General features: G+C 41.1%; 1 protein-coding gene across 1 annotated transcript in view; it reads right to left on the bottom strand.

Annotated features, from left to right (window-relative positions):
- Positions 1-201: 201 nt before the first annotated feature.
- aldh7a1 (aldehyde dehydrogenase 7 family, member A1) overlaps positions 202-15779 on the bottom strand; it is a 50526-nt gene continuing 34948 nt past the window's right edge. Inside the window, exons 11-18 of the mRNA XM_080188936.1 lie at positions 14686-14780; positions 14406-14490; positions 13347-13453; positions 11879-11995; positions 11483-11580; positions 9184-9257; positions 6652-6727; positions 202-538 (exon numbers count right to left, since the gene is read on the bottom strand). Coding sequence (XP_080045062.1) covers positions 484-538; positions 6652-6727; positions 9184-9257; positions 11483-11580; positions 11879-11995; positions 13347-13453; positions 14406-14490; positions 14686-14780 — 707 coding nt within the window. The 3' untranslated portion in view covers positions 202-483. The remainder of the gene's footprint in view (positions 539-6651; positions 6728-9183; positions 9258-11482; positions 11581-11878; positions 11996-13346; positions 13454-14405; positions 14491-14685; positions 14781-15779) is intronic.

Genomic DNA, 15779 nt, shown 5'->3' with positions numbered 1-15779 from the left:
GTACCACTAACAGCCATGCAAAACTTTGCCGAGTTAGGAGCCAAAAAGAAAAGTGGTTCTAATCCTCCTGTGCACACCAAGTGTAGATGAAACCTTGGGCACTTTTTGTCATCAACCGCAGAAGTTACTTTTGCGATTTTTGTAGTCAAGAGCTCAAGTGGGAAGGATTGTGCCTTTAAAATAAAAAATGCCACCAATAAATCATTTCAAAAATTTATTTCCATCTTAGGCACTAATGTCAGGAAAGCAAGTATAAAGCTCGAAACATGAGCTTCCACATCAGCGAAAAAGACTCAAATATGTTTCAGAGAACTCCACACATCTGAAGGGTGAAAGAAAATACAAACATCCAAATCTGACGAATCATACGTAAAATTGTTCCATTTCGTTCACATGATCTTGTTCCTCTTCTGTAAAATAATCTACTTTTCTTTTATTGTCTCAGTGAAAATCTTGATAGCTGCAGGAAAGCCACAGTTCTGATTACTCAAACTTGATTCCCTGAGCCAGAGGAAGCTCTTTGCTGTAGTTGATGGTGCTGGGAGGAAACAAACAAAGGGTTACTTTGAGTCAATAAAGCAATAATCACCTGGGGCCAGGGATCCCTCAGAAAAATTGCAAGGATTCTCGAAGGCAAATTCAGAAGGGGCATTGTGATTCAATCATGACCCACAATATAGCCCTGCAAGAATACGGCAAGGTAAGGAAGCAGGACTCCACGAACTGCCATAGCCGCTATGAAGATTGAACCACGCTGCTGGTATCATTCTGCTTCACACTCCAGTCATCTAGTAAACAGAGATAACACCCCCCCCAAAAAAAATGATAGTCAGTAGAAATGTATCGATCAGTACAGAAACTGAAATATTCGCACTAAAACCTTCCTAAAGTCAACGCAAAAAAAAGCAACTGATCAAGGAGTAATTTGGAATAAAAGTGTTAATTTTGGCACAAGGCTTTATAGATTAATGGCATAATTGAAATACGTAGCATCTCCTTGCAATGAGGTCCTTCTGATAATTTGATTTATTGTGACAATAAAGCTCCATTAATCGCGCTACACTAATGCATGATACTACCGCAAGAGTATTGAGACATTTGGTTCAAAAAAATGGTTAATACTTAGTCAATAAAAAGCATGAAGTGCTGGGAAAGTTGACATATTAATGGACGTGTTAAGTGATTTTAAATGATTAAAAAATTCTTCCAATTTAAAATTCTGCAAGCTTAAACTGAAATGTGTAGGTTTTACAGATGATAAATAATTTTGAGATAATAATTCCACAAATTTCCAAAGGAAGGTTATGAGTTTTCTGTTCACTCCCATCAGGTTTTTAAAGCTGTCATTTATTAGTGCAAGTGAAACCAGTCTTTTTTTTTAAATGTTTCTTTTAATTCAGTAACAGCGACATCATATCAAAATCCTAACCTTAAAAATGCCACTCAGTAAATTTTCCTAATTGTTTTGCTGACACCTACAGGCCAAATGTGTATCTGCACATTCAAGGCAACAGCTTGCAGCAACGTAGTAGTGTCTTCAATATAGAAAATCACTCGAAAGCATTTCTCTTAGATATGAGGCAGAAATGGACATCAAGCCAATGACAAGAGAAGTCCCAAAGTTTGATCAAAACTCAAGGTCTTAAGGAAGGTCTTTACGAAGAAGAGGGAAGTGGATAAGTGAAGAGGTTTAGGGATGGAATTCTAGATTGTGGAGCCTAGTTGGCCGATAGCACGGTCACCAATAACATCTTAGAATATATCAGGAGATGAATGCTTGAGTCACACAGAGACATTTGAAACAAAGAAACACAATGAGACAAGTTGTACTCTGCTGTGATACACTCATGTGGAGTTTAAAATTAAAGTTGTGTAGAAGTCTAAGAAGTAGGGTGTCTTGGTGAAGCACTTAGTATAAGTTAGGAGGAAGTTAAGAAAGGTGCAAAAGACCACCAAATAATTCAAACAAGAGGATGAGAATTTTAAATTGGCTTGCACTCCCCAGGATAGTTCAGCAGGGACAGAGCAGGAGTGACTTGGTGTTCTGGATAAGATACAGGCAGTTCAGTTTTGAATGAGTTGACTGTAAGAGAATATGACAGCAGTAAGGGCGGAATTGGAAATAGTTAATTTAGAGGTTATAAAACTTGGAAGTGTGTGAGCAGAGATGGAAGTAGATTGTTTTTGTAATGGAAAATCTATGGGGCCAAGGAGAACAATAAGGCTGAGGTGAGTCCGGTTAAACCTGAAACAGTGGCCAGTGGAGAGAATGGTTTGGAATTGGTAGCAGAAGATAAAGACAATGGTTTCAGTCTCTAATAATTAACTGGACAAAATTGTGGCTCAGTTTTTTTTTTGGGGAGCCAATGGCCTTGTGATATTATCGCTAGATTATTAATCCAGAAACTCAGTTAATGTTCTGGGCTGCTGGTGGAATTTGAATTAAAAAAAAATCTGGAATTAAGAATCTTCCAGCCACCATGAAACCATTGTCGATTGTTGGAAAAACCTGTCTGGTTCACTAATGCCCTTTAGGGAAGGAAATCTGCCGTCCTTACCTGGTCTGGTCTACATGTGACTCCGGAGCCACAGCAATGTGGTTGACTCTCAACTGCCTTCCAAGGGCAATAAATGCTGCAAGAAGTCTCACAACACCAGGTTAAAATCCAACAGGTTTATTTGATAGCACAAGCCACTAGCTTTTGGAGCACTGCCCCTTCATTAGGGAGTGGGAGTTCTGTTCACAAACAGGGCATATAAAGACTCTGAGTGGGAAACCCTTGGAAGACTCGCATTCCAACCATTATTTTGTAAATTGAGTTTGTGTTTTTATATGCCCTGTTTGTGAATAGAATTCCCACTCACCTGATGAAGGAGCAGGATTTTAACCTGGTGTTGTGAGACTTCTTACTGTGTTTACCCCAGTCCAATGCCAGCATCTCCACATAATAAATGGTGCCAGCCAGTGACGGCCATGTCCCATGAAAGAATAAAACAAAATTACAATTGCAGCAGTGCTCAAGGTGAGTCTGTTTTTAAACATGAGTTTATCATTGTGGAGTACAACTTGTCTCATTGTGTTTCTTTGTTTCTAATGTGTGTGTGTGATTCAGGCATTCACCTCGTGAGAGATCCTATCTATATTTATAAGACTTTATGTTCTCTTGCAGAAAGATGGAAGACTGCATGTCTTGGAGGTGGGGGTGAGGTGAGTGAGTGGATCTGTAGGGAGGAACCTTAACAAAAATGGCAATGTCAGGTTATGACTGAAAACCAGTGTGTTTCTCTCCAGAGAAACAGGCAGGTTTTCACTCCAGATATTAAGATACTTGGTCAAAAAAAAACAGGGGGACTTGTTTCACTTCGAGGGGCGTAATTTTGAGGGGTGGGACCTAAACACATCTGTAAAGACCAACTGCACTGAGGGAGCCCTCATCAGACCAAAATATAATCTTTTCCCACCCCATCACGCGAATTCAGCCCCCTCTCCCCCTGCAATCAAAGCCAGCATCTCCCTTTCCCTCCCCACTACACAAACATGAACCTCTATGAGGCTCCCACTAAGGCCTGCCCCGGCACTGCCAGCTGGCACAGGGGTCAGGTTGGCACAGCACCAACCTAGCAATGCCAGGCACCAAGGCAGAGCCAGGGGCATTGCTAGGACACTGCCCAGGCTTGCCCTTCTCCCCCAAGGGCTATTTTCAGCTTTGTACCCCTGGGGAGTCCCCATTTTAGGTTCAAATCTGGGTGAAACTGTTGTAAACCTCCGTCAGTGAGGTTTGAAAATATGGAGAGAGGTCAACATGTGGGCAGGGAGAGGAGCTGTTAATTTTATTAAAATTAATGCAATTGCATTAAAATGAGGCTCTCACCCTTTGCGGGCATGAACCTCACTATGTCACTAGCAGGGGGCGTGGAAAATCGCAGAATATGATCTCTCCAGATAGAATCACACTTCCTGACTCTCTGGATTTTCAGCCCACATTGCCATTCTCTCTAATGGCGAACGTGGGCTAAAAAGTCGCTCCCCAAAGGAGAAGGAAACCAGGGCAGAGCATCAGCTCAGCTATGGCTGGAAGGAAAGTACAGGTATCAGGCGGACAGAGTAATGGTGAGATACAGGAGACATATTGAGAGATTGGAAGTTATGGGCTCAGGTACTTGGATTTGTGCCTGGGTATATTATTTCTCTCATCTTCTTCCACTTTGATTTTGCATCCTGCACCAAGCTGGGAAGCATTCAGGGTGGCTAAACATTGAGAGGTGTGGACTAGATAAGCAACTCCCAGCCTAATCTGATTACACTCAGAATTGGTCTCCAAACTATAAAATGATGTGGAGTTGCTGGTGTTGGACTGGGATAGGCACAACACCAGACTAAAGTCCAACAGGTTTATTTGATAGCATGAACTTTTGAAGCACTGCTCCTTCCATCAGGTGAATGCCAGCTATAAACCAGTTGGATGTTACCCTGGTGCCATGAGACTACTTACTGTACTACAAAATAGGACACAGGACAGGACAATGTACAAAAAAGATTTATAGTAAAGGTGCAGAAAATAATGAGTTTGAAGTTTATTAATCAGCATCACAAGCATTAACACTGCAATGAAGTTACTGAGAAAATCCCCTAGTCATCACACTTTGGCATCTGTTCGGGTACACTGAGGGAGAATTTAGCATGGCCAATACACCTGACCGGCACATCTTTCAGATAGTGGGAAGAAACCGGAGCACCTGGGAGGAAACCCATGCAGCACGGGAAGGACGTGTAAACTCTGCAGAGACAGTAACCCAAGCCAGGAATTGAACCTGGGTCCCTGATGCTGTGAAGCAGCAGTGCTAACCACAGTTCCACCATGCCGCCCATAGATCACAGCTACAGGAAAAGACTGAACAAGTTGGGGATCACTTTCCATCAGAAAAGATTTAGACCTGAAAAAGGGTAAAAATTCAGGATGGGGTAGATAAGGTTAGAATGTTTCCACTGTGTGAGAATCCAAAACTATGGGCTATGAATGAAAGAATGTGACCAATAAATCTAAAAGGGAAATAACAAAAATATTTCTATATTCACAGTGGTTAGAATAGAAAATCTCACTACCCAAGGGAGAAATTGAAGCAAATAACTTGAATATTTTCAAAAGGGTTCAGGCAAGAATAGAAAGATATACTAAAAAAGCAAGGTGAATCAGATAGAATGGGAGGAAACTCGAATGAGGAATAAACAACAGCACAGACTAGCCAGACTGAATGGCATGTTTTTGTACTGTACACTCTTTCCAAGTCTATGTAGCTGGAGGTAATAGATCAAGATAGGGCTATGCTGAACTAAGACTCAAGGTGGGTAGAGCAGTAGTACAACAAGTCAGACAAAGCATACTGTCATAAAGTACATAGGGTAGAAAAAAAAGGAGAGTGTATAGAATGTAGTCTTACAGTCATAGCTAGAGTGTACAGAAAGATCAACTTAATGCAAGGTATGTCCATTCAAAAGTCTGACAGCAGCAGGGAAGAAGCTGTTCTTGAGTCAGTTGGTACATGACCTCAGACTTTTGTATCTTTTTCCTAACTGAAGAAGGTGGAAGAATGCATGCAGTCCTTGATTATGCTGGCTGCTTTTCCAAGGCTACAGGGAACGTAGAAAGCCCAATTCAAAGCAAAGTGACCACAATATTTCCTCAGGATTATGCAATTTTACAGCATGCTTTGAAAATGACTTCTATTTTGACATGTTGGATATGAATTGAAATCATTATGTGTGCAGTAAAGAAGATGAAGAAAGAAAATGGTGCCAAAATATCAATTTTGAATGATTCCATAAGTTTGACTTGCTAAGTTAGTTTCTGGAGTGGCTGTTTGAGATCAAATGCTTTTCCATCTCCTCAGTCATTTCAATTTTTTTTAAACTGAGAGCGTACCCAGTCTCTTTTCTCGTTTTTGACTGGTATATTGCCAGCCCGTTCAGAATGATTTGCTGCTGCTTTACAAAATATGAAATTTAAATCAAGCACTACAAATATTTATAAAACACACTGTAAAGAAAAATATATCTCTGCCTCCATGTACTTACCGCTACACATACATGCTTTGAACATTTGGCATACCAAATGCAATACATGCAAATTTAATAACATTTTATTTTGAAACATGACTGAGAAAAGGGAGAAAGAAACATTCGCACCAAAGAAAAACGCCAAGAACCAGCCTGGTCTATAATTGAACTGAGAATGTGCCCAAGAACTATAAACCTCACAAAGATATATCTATAATTAAAGTAAAAGCAAAATACTATGAATCAGAAACAATAATATAAAATGCTGCCAAATCTCAGCAGGTCCTACAGTGCCAATATATCTGTGACTTGTGCTTTACTTCAATATGTAATACCACATTTTTCAGCAGCAAAATAATATGTTGGACTTCACTTGGCATAAAACGCTGCATTATTCAGCCTGTGGCAAGTGCCACAGGACGGTGGCTAGATTTTTCTGAAATTCCAGAATGTAGGTTCTCATTTCTAGTTTCAACTATGTTTACCAGTTTTCAAATATGCCCAAAATCTGAGATTTAAAGCTCTATAAAAAAATCTATTCTATTATCAGATTAAATTTATTCCAAGTAATGTAGGCCAGCGATCCATTTACGTACCAGGTAGACCTTCTCATGTAGTGTTTCCAAGCATCACTGCCAGATTCTCTACCTCCTCCAGTATGTTTTTCACCACCTAGAAACATCACAGAAACATCCTTTCAAATTCCTTTGCTTATTAGATGAAAATAAAATCTAACTTCAGTGGCAGCAATGTCTTGCATCAGTTTTGTTTTTGCAGGGCCGCTTTAACATGATTGTTTCATTGCATGACATGGAATGGGAGCGTAACTGTAACCCCTAAACAAATGGGAGGCAGGATGATGGGTAAGCAACCAATATTTCCTTGGGGGTGGAGTGCAGGGGGGGTGTGTGTGCGCGTGCATATGTGGAATCAATCAGTAAAACCTTTTTAAGGAGGCTGCATGCCTTTGTAGGATTTCTATTTGCTTTTCAAGTTGTCAGGGCTTCCCAGCTCTCAGGAAACCCAACAGGTGAAAGAAGACGAGAAAGGCTGAATGTATCAGTGAAGTGCCTTCATAGCACTGCTTGTGAGCTAGGAGGAGGAATGCTTTTCTTGGCTGAACAAGCATAACTATCCCCACAGTCTGGAACTGTCCCCTCCAGTACCGAAATCAAGTTCTGTTCTCACCCTAACCCACATAATCTTCACCCTCTCATCGATCACACTAGACCCGTCTATTTTGAAAGGAAACCACATCCCAATTCCTCACAATGCCTACCCTAACAACCAGCAACTCTACCTGCCCCTAGACCTTTCTGGAGTTTTCCCCATTCAGAGCCAAAACCAGCAAGAGAAATCAGGCTGGTTTCTGGGCAGGGAACCTGTTCAAAAAGACAACGCTGCCATGGGGTTAAAACTCCAGGGCATTAGTGAACATAACACCTCTCCACTGCTTCAAAACACTGTGCCCAATAAACATTAGTGCTAAGAAGTCCAGAGGGTTATCCATAACAAGTTTACAGTGCTATCAAATCACCATCATTGCTGCTGCTGCTATGCAATAAATTAGAGATTTGTCGGCAGTACCTGTAAAAGCCAAGGTTTATGCCGAGAATAATAGACAAGAGTTTAAAAGAATTTTTGGAAGTCATTTCTCTAAAAGATTGTAAATGTCACAGCTTTTAAAGCTGCATAATAATATTTAACACGCTCTGACTCCGAGCATGAAAGTTTTCCTTTTTGTTTCTTTAACGTTAGGGTTTAATGGAAATCAACATGAACAAAGAATTGAGCCGGTTCAGGAAGAGTTTCTTTATTCGTTCAGGGAATGCCGGTGTCACTGGTTAGGCCAGCAGTTATTGTCTATCCCTAGTGGCCCTTAAGAAGATGGCAATGAGCTGCCTTTTTGAACTACTGCAGTACATGTGTTGTAGGCACCCCCAAGTGCTGTTAGGAAGGAGTTCCAGGATAATGACCCAGTGACAGTGAAGCAGCAGCAATATATTTCAAAGTCAGAATAGTATTTGGCAATAATTCAGGAACAGTTAAATTCTTCCTGTGAAACAATTTGCTGTTTAAATAATTTCTGAATGAGCAAAAGAATCAGTCCCCAGAAGTCACATGCAGTAGAAGAAATATCTCTACTCTTCAATGCCTTGATTTTGCACAGCTGATATGCATGTGTGGAGTAGAGTAACAAACACTGGGCTAATCCGAGGGAGAGAATGAGTAAAACAACAAGTGATCCTCTCAAAAGCTTTGAATTACAATTTGTAATTAAAAGAAACCTGTCAAAATGATAATGCTAAACACTCCCCAAAATAGTTTCCTTTCCAGAGATCATGGAATCTGGAGTGCAGAAGGACGCCATTCAGCCCATCAAGTCTGCAACGACCACAATGCCATCCAGGTCCTATCCCCATCACCCCCATGCATTTAGCTAGTCCCCTGACACTAGGGGTCAATTTAGCAAGGCCAATGCATCTAACCCGCACATCTTTGGAGGGAACCCATGCAGACACAGGGAGAAATTGCAAACTCCGCACAGTGACCCAAGCCGGGAATCGAACCCGGATCCCTGGCGCTGTGAGGCAGCTGCGCTAACCACTGCGACACCATGTCATTATTTAATAAGAAACTGCACTGTGGGTCCCCTGAAACAAGACAAATTAAATGTATTTCCTTTGAACACAGCAATAAAAATCTTGCAGAAGTGAGGAAAGAGCAACAAAGGAAGGAAAAAAATGTGTGTAAAATAACATGATGAAGGAATGATTGATGTGGATAGTGCACATATTGTGATTCACAAGATATCACAACTTTGTATAACAGGCTAAATGGACCAGAGGATCTTTTCCTGACTATCACTGTTCATGTTTTCATACACTGCCTATTAATAAATCAACTGTAACATTTGTGCAGGTTCTTTGTGTTTGCACCTATTTCAATGCGTTGTCATCATTCTCATGGAACTCAAGCAATGTGCACTTAACCTGCAGGTTATTAATGACACATTTTGCACCATATTGCATTTACAAATATTTGTTACAAAGTATGGTTTCAAAATTATTATCTAAGGTCCCACGACATTAAGATATAAAAATAATTAAAATATATAAAATCATTACCAAAAGCTCCTCCAATTTCAGCACCACTGGTTGGAATGTTAACATTTACAATTCCACAATCCGAACCTTTAGGCCTGAGCAGGAATAAAAGGTTGCAATTTACTAGGAAATGGCTCACAAGAAACATGACAAACCGAAGAGTACATTGAATGTTTTTCTTTTAAATCTGTTATTTTGCATACTGCATGATTTAAACCAATTCCAACTTTGTTTTCCTGTATTTTGCATGATATGATATCAAATATAATCTTTGAAAAGACAACGTGTCGTGAAGCTTTTTTGTTTGCACTCATCAGGACAAACATAAGAATGCCAAATTTCAAATGATCACACCAATTTATGCTCAAGGCGAAAGGAAAAGACTGGTTGGCAAATCAATTCTGATCGACAAAGGCATTAGCACAGAGAAACCAACATGGAACTAAAGGCACCACATTCTTCCAGGGAATTCAACAAATATGCAAGGCTTGAACATATTCCTTTTATTAGCAGAGAACAGGTCTCTGCATATAAATGTGTATTGCATCTAGCAAGCATAAATGAGCCATGTTACAAGCTCAACTGATTATCTTAGTGTAAGCAATAGCACATGTTTAGAAAATGCCGCCCAAGTGTGGAATCACATCAAACGGTAGATGTCTTAGGTTTTGCAAGAATGGGTTGGCTAAGCACAGTCAGTATTCCGCCTTTTAAGGAACAACCAGAAGAACAGGTTTGATTTGATCAGCCAATTGCTGGGGCGAATGGCCTACACGCCTGGCTCAAACTGGCACCGAAACTCATGCATAACCTTTCTCAACTGTGTGGTAGGCAGAATGTCTTTCTGAACTGACGGCAGCATCCTACTGGTGGAAAATATCACTTGTTACCACTGCACTGTAGCAGTGTGAAAGCCATGCTTAATCCATTTGTTGAAATTGAGACATTTTGCCTTTCCAGTGTAACTTGAGGTAGCCCAGGCACTTTACAGGTTCAAAAGTGGCAGCCTTTGGCCTGTTTGCATGATACACAATGAGCAATGATCTGATCAAGTTGGCCATTCCCCTGCAGAGCTGATGTGTGATATCAAGTACATAGGCCTTAGACCCTGATTGGCTGACTGAATAAAACATGTAGCTGTTTGTTATATGCGGAGTATAGACTGTACTCAACAAACCCACACTTGCAAAGCCCAAAACTTCTACTGTTAGAAGTGATTCTCTTAGTTACAAGAGAACTTGCTGAACAATCCTGAGTTTGCTGATAGCTACACTAGCAGCCAATTGAAAACCGTCAGCATTTGCTCATTTATATTTACTAGAAGCAAAATATGTTGATACAAGGGGATCCATTCTGTTCAAACAAAAGGAATATGTTCAATCCTTGCATATTGTTTAAGTATCTGGAAGCATGTGAAGCCTATAGTTCCTATTGCTTTCTCCCTGGCAATGCCTCGATCAGAGTCCATTTGCCAACTAATCAGCGACCCTTTTCCTCTGGTATAAATTGTTGTGATGGTTGGCATTCTTGCATTTGTCCTCATGAGTACAAGATGAAAACCTTCAGCAACTTGTCTCTCTTTTTAGCACAGTTCATGTTCTGTACCATCCAATGACCATAAAAATAATTTCAGACTAAATACAATAATAAACAATTTGAAATTTTAAAAAATTGGAAATTTATAGTTGGCCATTCAACATCTGTTAAGAGAAATTAACAACTGAAAGGGCAACTTCAAAACAATTTCAGATGCTAATCAGCCTGTTGTATAGTTCTGTCTTTTTATGTTTGTTTCACAATTTAGTAGTTACCTTTCTAAATTACACAGTCAAAACTATTTTCATAGAATCCCTATAGTGCAGGAGGCGGCCATTCGGCCCATCAAGCCTGCACCGACAACAATCTCACCCAGGCCTTTTCCCCGTAACTCCACACATTTACCCTGCTAGACTCCTGACACTAAGAGGCAATTTAGCATGGCCAATCCACCTAACCTGCACATCTTTTGGACTGTGGGAGGAAACCAGAGAAAACCCACACAGGCACGGGAGAGAATGTGCAAACTCCACAAAGACAGTCAACCGAGGTCGGAATTGAACCTGGGTCCCTGGCGCTGTGAGGTAGCAGTGCTAACCACTGTACCGCCCTTGTGCATTTTGATTGGGGGGGCCGAAAAAGAGAGAGAAAACAAATGAAAGCATTCCTATGGTGTGAGAGCCTACGCTTCTTATCCTATGCATACAAACAGCTGTATTAGAACAGTAGTTAATCACAAGTTATTTCAAGTGCCTTTCTCAGCAAATGAATAAAAAGAGGTTACCCCATCCAGCGGAACATTCTGCCTACATCCTTGGTGAAGATGCTACTCGAGAGACCCTGTTTGACCTCGTTGTTCCACGCAAATGCTTCTTCTTCAGACTGTAAATATAATTCAATGTTAAGATACAAAACTGTAGAGAGGAGCTAATAATCAGAGAAATAAAACATTCATGTCGAACAGTTACATACTCCACTTTAACACTGCATGGGCTACAAGACTTTTGAGCCACTGCACCACACCACACGTTCCTGCACAACTATACAAACACATAACAAAACTGATTGCAAACAGTCAGCATTTTACTTCAATACAGCGGCATTCTTGATTAAATATAGTGCAAAAGGTTCATGCTGCACTTTCAACTGCACTACTGTTTTAATTATAAACTTGCTTTACCTTAAATTTAAGCACATACAGAATGGGAGCAAATGTCTCAGTGTGAACAATGGCTGCATTGTGAGGAAGTCCGGTTACAATAGTTGGTTCCACATAGTTTCCTGGACGATTAATCACCTGTCACAAGACAACAGCAGTCAACGTTAATAAATCTGTCAGTTTCCTTTCCCCCAATAACTATGCTTACACAAAGAAAACACGAAAATACCAATTTAAATTCAAGCTTAAATATTCTTGCGGGAGTTTGTCAGTTCAGGCAGACTCAATTGGATAATAGTTAAATATCCAGCAGTGATCTAGTATACTGCCTTAGTGGAACAGCATTTGGAAAATCTGGAAATCCTCTCATGCTGGACTGGGTTGCTTCAGCCTTGTAACTGAGAGATAACTGAATGATAAGTGGGCTATCAAACCAAAAGTGATTGGAAAGTTCCTCTGACACCTCAGTGCTGTCAGCCTTCATATTTGACATCAGTTAGTCCTTCTTCAGCAGAACATCGGCAAGTCCTGAAGCCATTGTTCTCCCCATCCACTACAAATTCCTTGCCCAATACAAGTCTGCTTATTCCCACTTCTGTAATAGTCAGTCGTCGTCCTTGCCTCAGTTCCTTGGCTGCTGAAATGTTACACTCACATCCCAACTCATTATCCAGTAACTTTTTCCTCAGTACACAGTCCGTAAACCACTTGTCCAAATCACAGTTGTCACATTCTGTCACACGCTAAGCTCCACTCATAAATTAATGCCATTCCCAACACAGTAAATCTTAAACCCTCGTCGCTAAAGTCCTTCATTCGCCGAAAATCTCTGACCTTGTCAGCAACTGGGACTCTCCGGTGCCGTTGCAACGAATGGAGTTTTGGCTGAGCAGCAGGACAGGAAGGTTAGAGAATCCTGCTCATAGGGTGGGATTTTTTGGCCGTGCTCTCCCTGAAACCGTAGAATCCCACCCAAGGTCAACAGATCTTTCCATGGTCCACCCTTCGCCCACTCCAATTCCTGTAGCAGGTGGGATAGTAAAATTTGCCCTATCGTCTCAGACTACTCTACCTTTGCAACATCATACAGAGCTATGCAGCGCAGTAACACAGTGGTCAGCAATGCTGATTTACAGCTCCAGGGACCTGGGTTCGATTCCTGGCTTGGGTCACTGTCTGTGTGGAGTCTGCACATTCTCCTCGTGTCTGCGTGGGTTTCCTCCCACTGTCCAAAGAGGTTGCGGGTTAGGTTGATTGGCCATGTTAAAGTCACCCCTTAGTGTTCTGAGGTGTATAGGTTAGAGGGATTAGCGGGATATGTGGGGGATTAGAGGGATATGTGGGGGTAGGGCCTGGGTGGGATTGTGGTTGGTGCAGGCTCAATGGGCCAAATGGCCTCTTTCTGCACTGTAGGGTTCTTTCTAAATCCTTCAGACTCACAGTTCCCTTATTCCTCGTTGCATCCTGTTGTTTGTGGCAGAGCTCTTACCTGTCCCCCACAAGCCACAGTGCCGCCTTGCTGTTTAGCCTGTTCCACAGCGTTCTTGTACATATCCACTGCCTGCTTAGTATGGAGAGGGCCATATAAAGTATTAGCTGAAATAAAAACAATAATGCTTACTGTACTAGCACAGAACAGTCTAAGATCTGCAATATGGTGTTTGAACAATTCTGTTTCAACCATCAAGAGCTGACTCATTAAATCAGCAGCAATCTACAGCTCTGCTGCAGATGAAAAGTCGGGAGGAATTCTCCTGTTCCCCCCACCGTGGAATTATAGCAGGCGTTGTGTGTGTGTGTGTGTGTGTGTGTGTGTGTGTGTGTGTGGGGGGGGGGGGTGGTGGTGGTGGTGGTGGTGGTTTCCTCCTCGCAAAGGTCCATTCACCTCACGTGGGATTCTCCAGTTTTGCAGTGAGCACAGCTGGAGAATCCCACCCCCGATCTTTGTCGTTGCATTCAAAATCATCATTATCAGTGGGAATAATTAAGTGGGAATAAAGGCAGCATGGACAAGTTGGGCTGGAGGGCCTGTTTCCATCCTGTAAGCCTCTATGACTGTAATCAGAAATAGGCACAACAAAAGAAAATTGAAGAATTCTAAATATTAATCATGAATTGATCACAGACAGGTAAAGGATATGACATGCCTTCTAACTGTTTAATTGTGGAAAGTGGGCAAGCTGAGCCCGTCTCCCAGTCTCATTTGTGCTTTGTGTTAAATATTTTAATGGTGACAGTAGCGATACTCCTGTTTGCTTCAACTTGCGACCTGGTTTGAGGTTTCTTGGCTCAATAGGCCCTATCCCCCCTCCCAACTGCAAGTTTTAAATTGGGCTGCTATTGGTCTTGCCAGCTTCAATTACATTCCAGTTCGGAATGCCTTGATGACCCCAATCGCACTGAACTGTTAATCAAACTTCCGCAAATCTCCCTACTCAATGACCTTTCTGAACAGCTTAAAACAAAGGCAGTCCACAGTGAAAATGAAATAAGTCATGTAATTCACTGATATTTTTCAATCTAAAATAAAAAATGGTCCAAAACTTACAGTCCAATGGATCTCCAATGCGGACTTGTTTGTAAGCTTTGACAAGTTTTTCCACCACAACATCATGAATACTTTCATGCAAAAACTGGAAAAAAAAAGACAAAAAAGGGAGAGAAGTTACTGCTTCATGTTTTATTAACTATTTGATTTTTTTAAAAACCCTGCACGGCTGTAGGATATTCTGTGTTCAAACAAGTAAGCCTGCTTTAAATTTGTTGGTGGTTTAGTCTACCGAACATTTATTTGGAAAGGGATTGTACAGACCAAGGTATTAACTCACCAGACGTCGAGTTGTGGTGCACCTCTGCCCCGCAGTCCCCACAGCAGCAAACAGAACTGCTGGAACCACCATGTTTAAATCAGCATCATCGAACACTGCCAGGAATAAGACAGTACCAGTCAAATTCCACGACGAGGTTCAGTCAGAGAACAAACTCATTTCAAGATCTGCTCACAATCCACAGATTATTGATATACATCAACAAAGGTTTTCCACCTGATGTTTCTAGCTAACATTACAGAAGACTATCAGCCATTCCAGACCTTTACAGAAACCTAATTAAATTTTTTAAATTGCATCTTCAGCCGTAACCTGGTTCTGTTCTTATAGGAAACGACAATTTGAGGGCATGGCAATTTTATAACTACACAAAGCCATTTTCATTTCAACACTTCCAAGGAGTTACACAGGGGTTATATGGTAATTTTTAATTTAATTTTTTTCATGTACTTACTTGTGTTCCAAAGATTGACATCATATTTGATTTCCTACAGATACATTGAGTTACTATTTCACAATCATTGGTCAATTACATAAAAATTAAAGTTGTCATAGTCCTGATGACTTTAGGCTGCCCTCTCCTTTGAGAGGGAGAGCTGACTGGTGGTGATTTAACCTGAGGATTCCCACACCCCAGATGAGGGATAAGCTTGAGAAGACCTTCATGGATAATCCCAGTCAGTTCAGGAATTTCATTCGCGTTCCTCGATTATCAGTGCTCCTCAAATAGTCAATATCATGGTTGGTCTTCAATTTTTCTTCTAGGGATGAAGCAAGATCCTTTCCAACAAAAAACCTGGTGTACTTAATTTAACGATATAAGGTATAAAAAAAATTATACAAAAAGATGGAAAAGTTAGGCATCACTGATTCCACAACTGAGAAAGACCCTGCAACCTTCAAGTGATACTTCATCATAGAATCCCTATAGTGCAGAAGCAGGCTGCACCAACCACAATCCCACCCAGGCTCTGTCCCCATCATCCCATGTAAATCCCTAGCTAATCTCCCAACACCAAAGGGCAATTTGTCATGGCCAATCCACCTTTGGGACTGTGGGAGGAAACCAAAGAACCCGGAGGAAATCCACGCAG

The sequence above is a fragment of the Carcharhinus amblyrhynchos genome, chromosome 5 (assembly GCF_965287045.1).
Source record: "Carcharhinus amblyrhynchos chromosome 5, sCarAmb.v2.hapA, whole genome shotgun sequence".
In the NCBI taxonomy this organism is placed as follows: Eukaryota; Metazoa; Chordata; class Chondrichthyes; order Carcharhiniformes; family Carcharhinidae; genus Carcharhinus; species Carcharhinus amblyrhynchos.
This window is presented reverse-complemented; position numbering and strand designations above follow the sequence as displayed.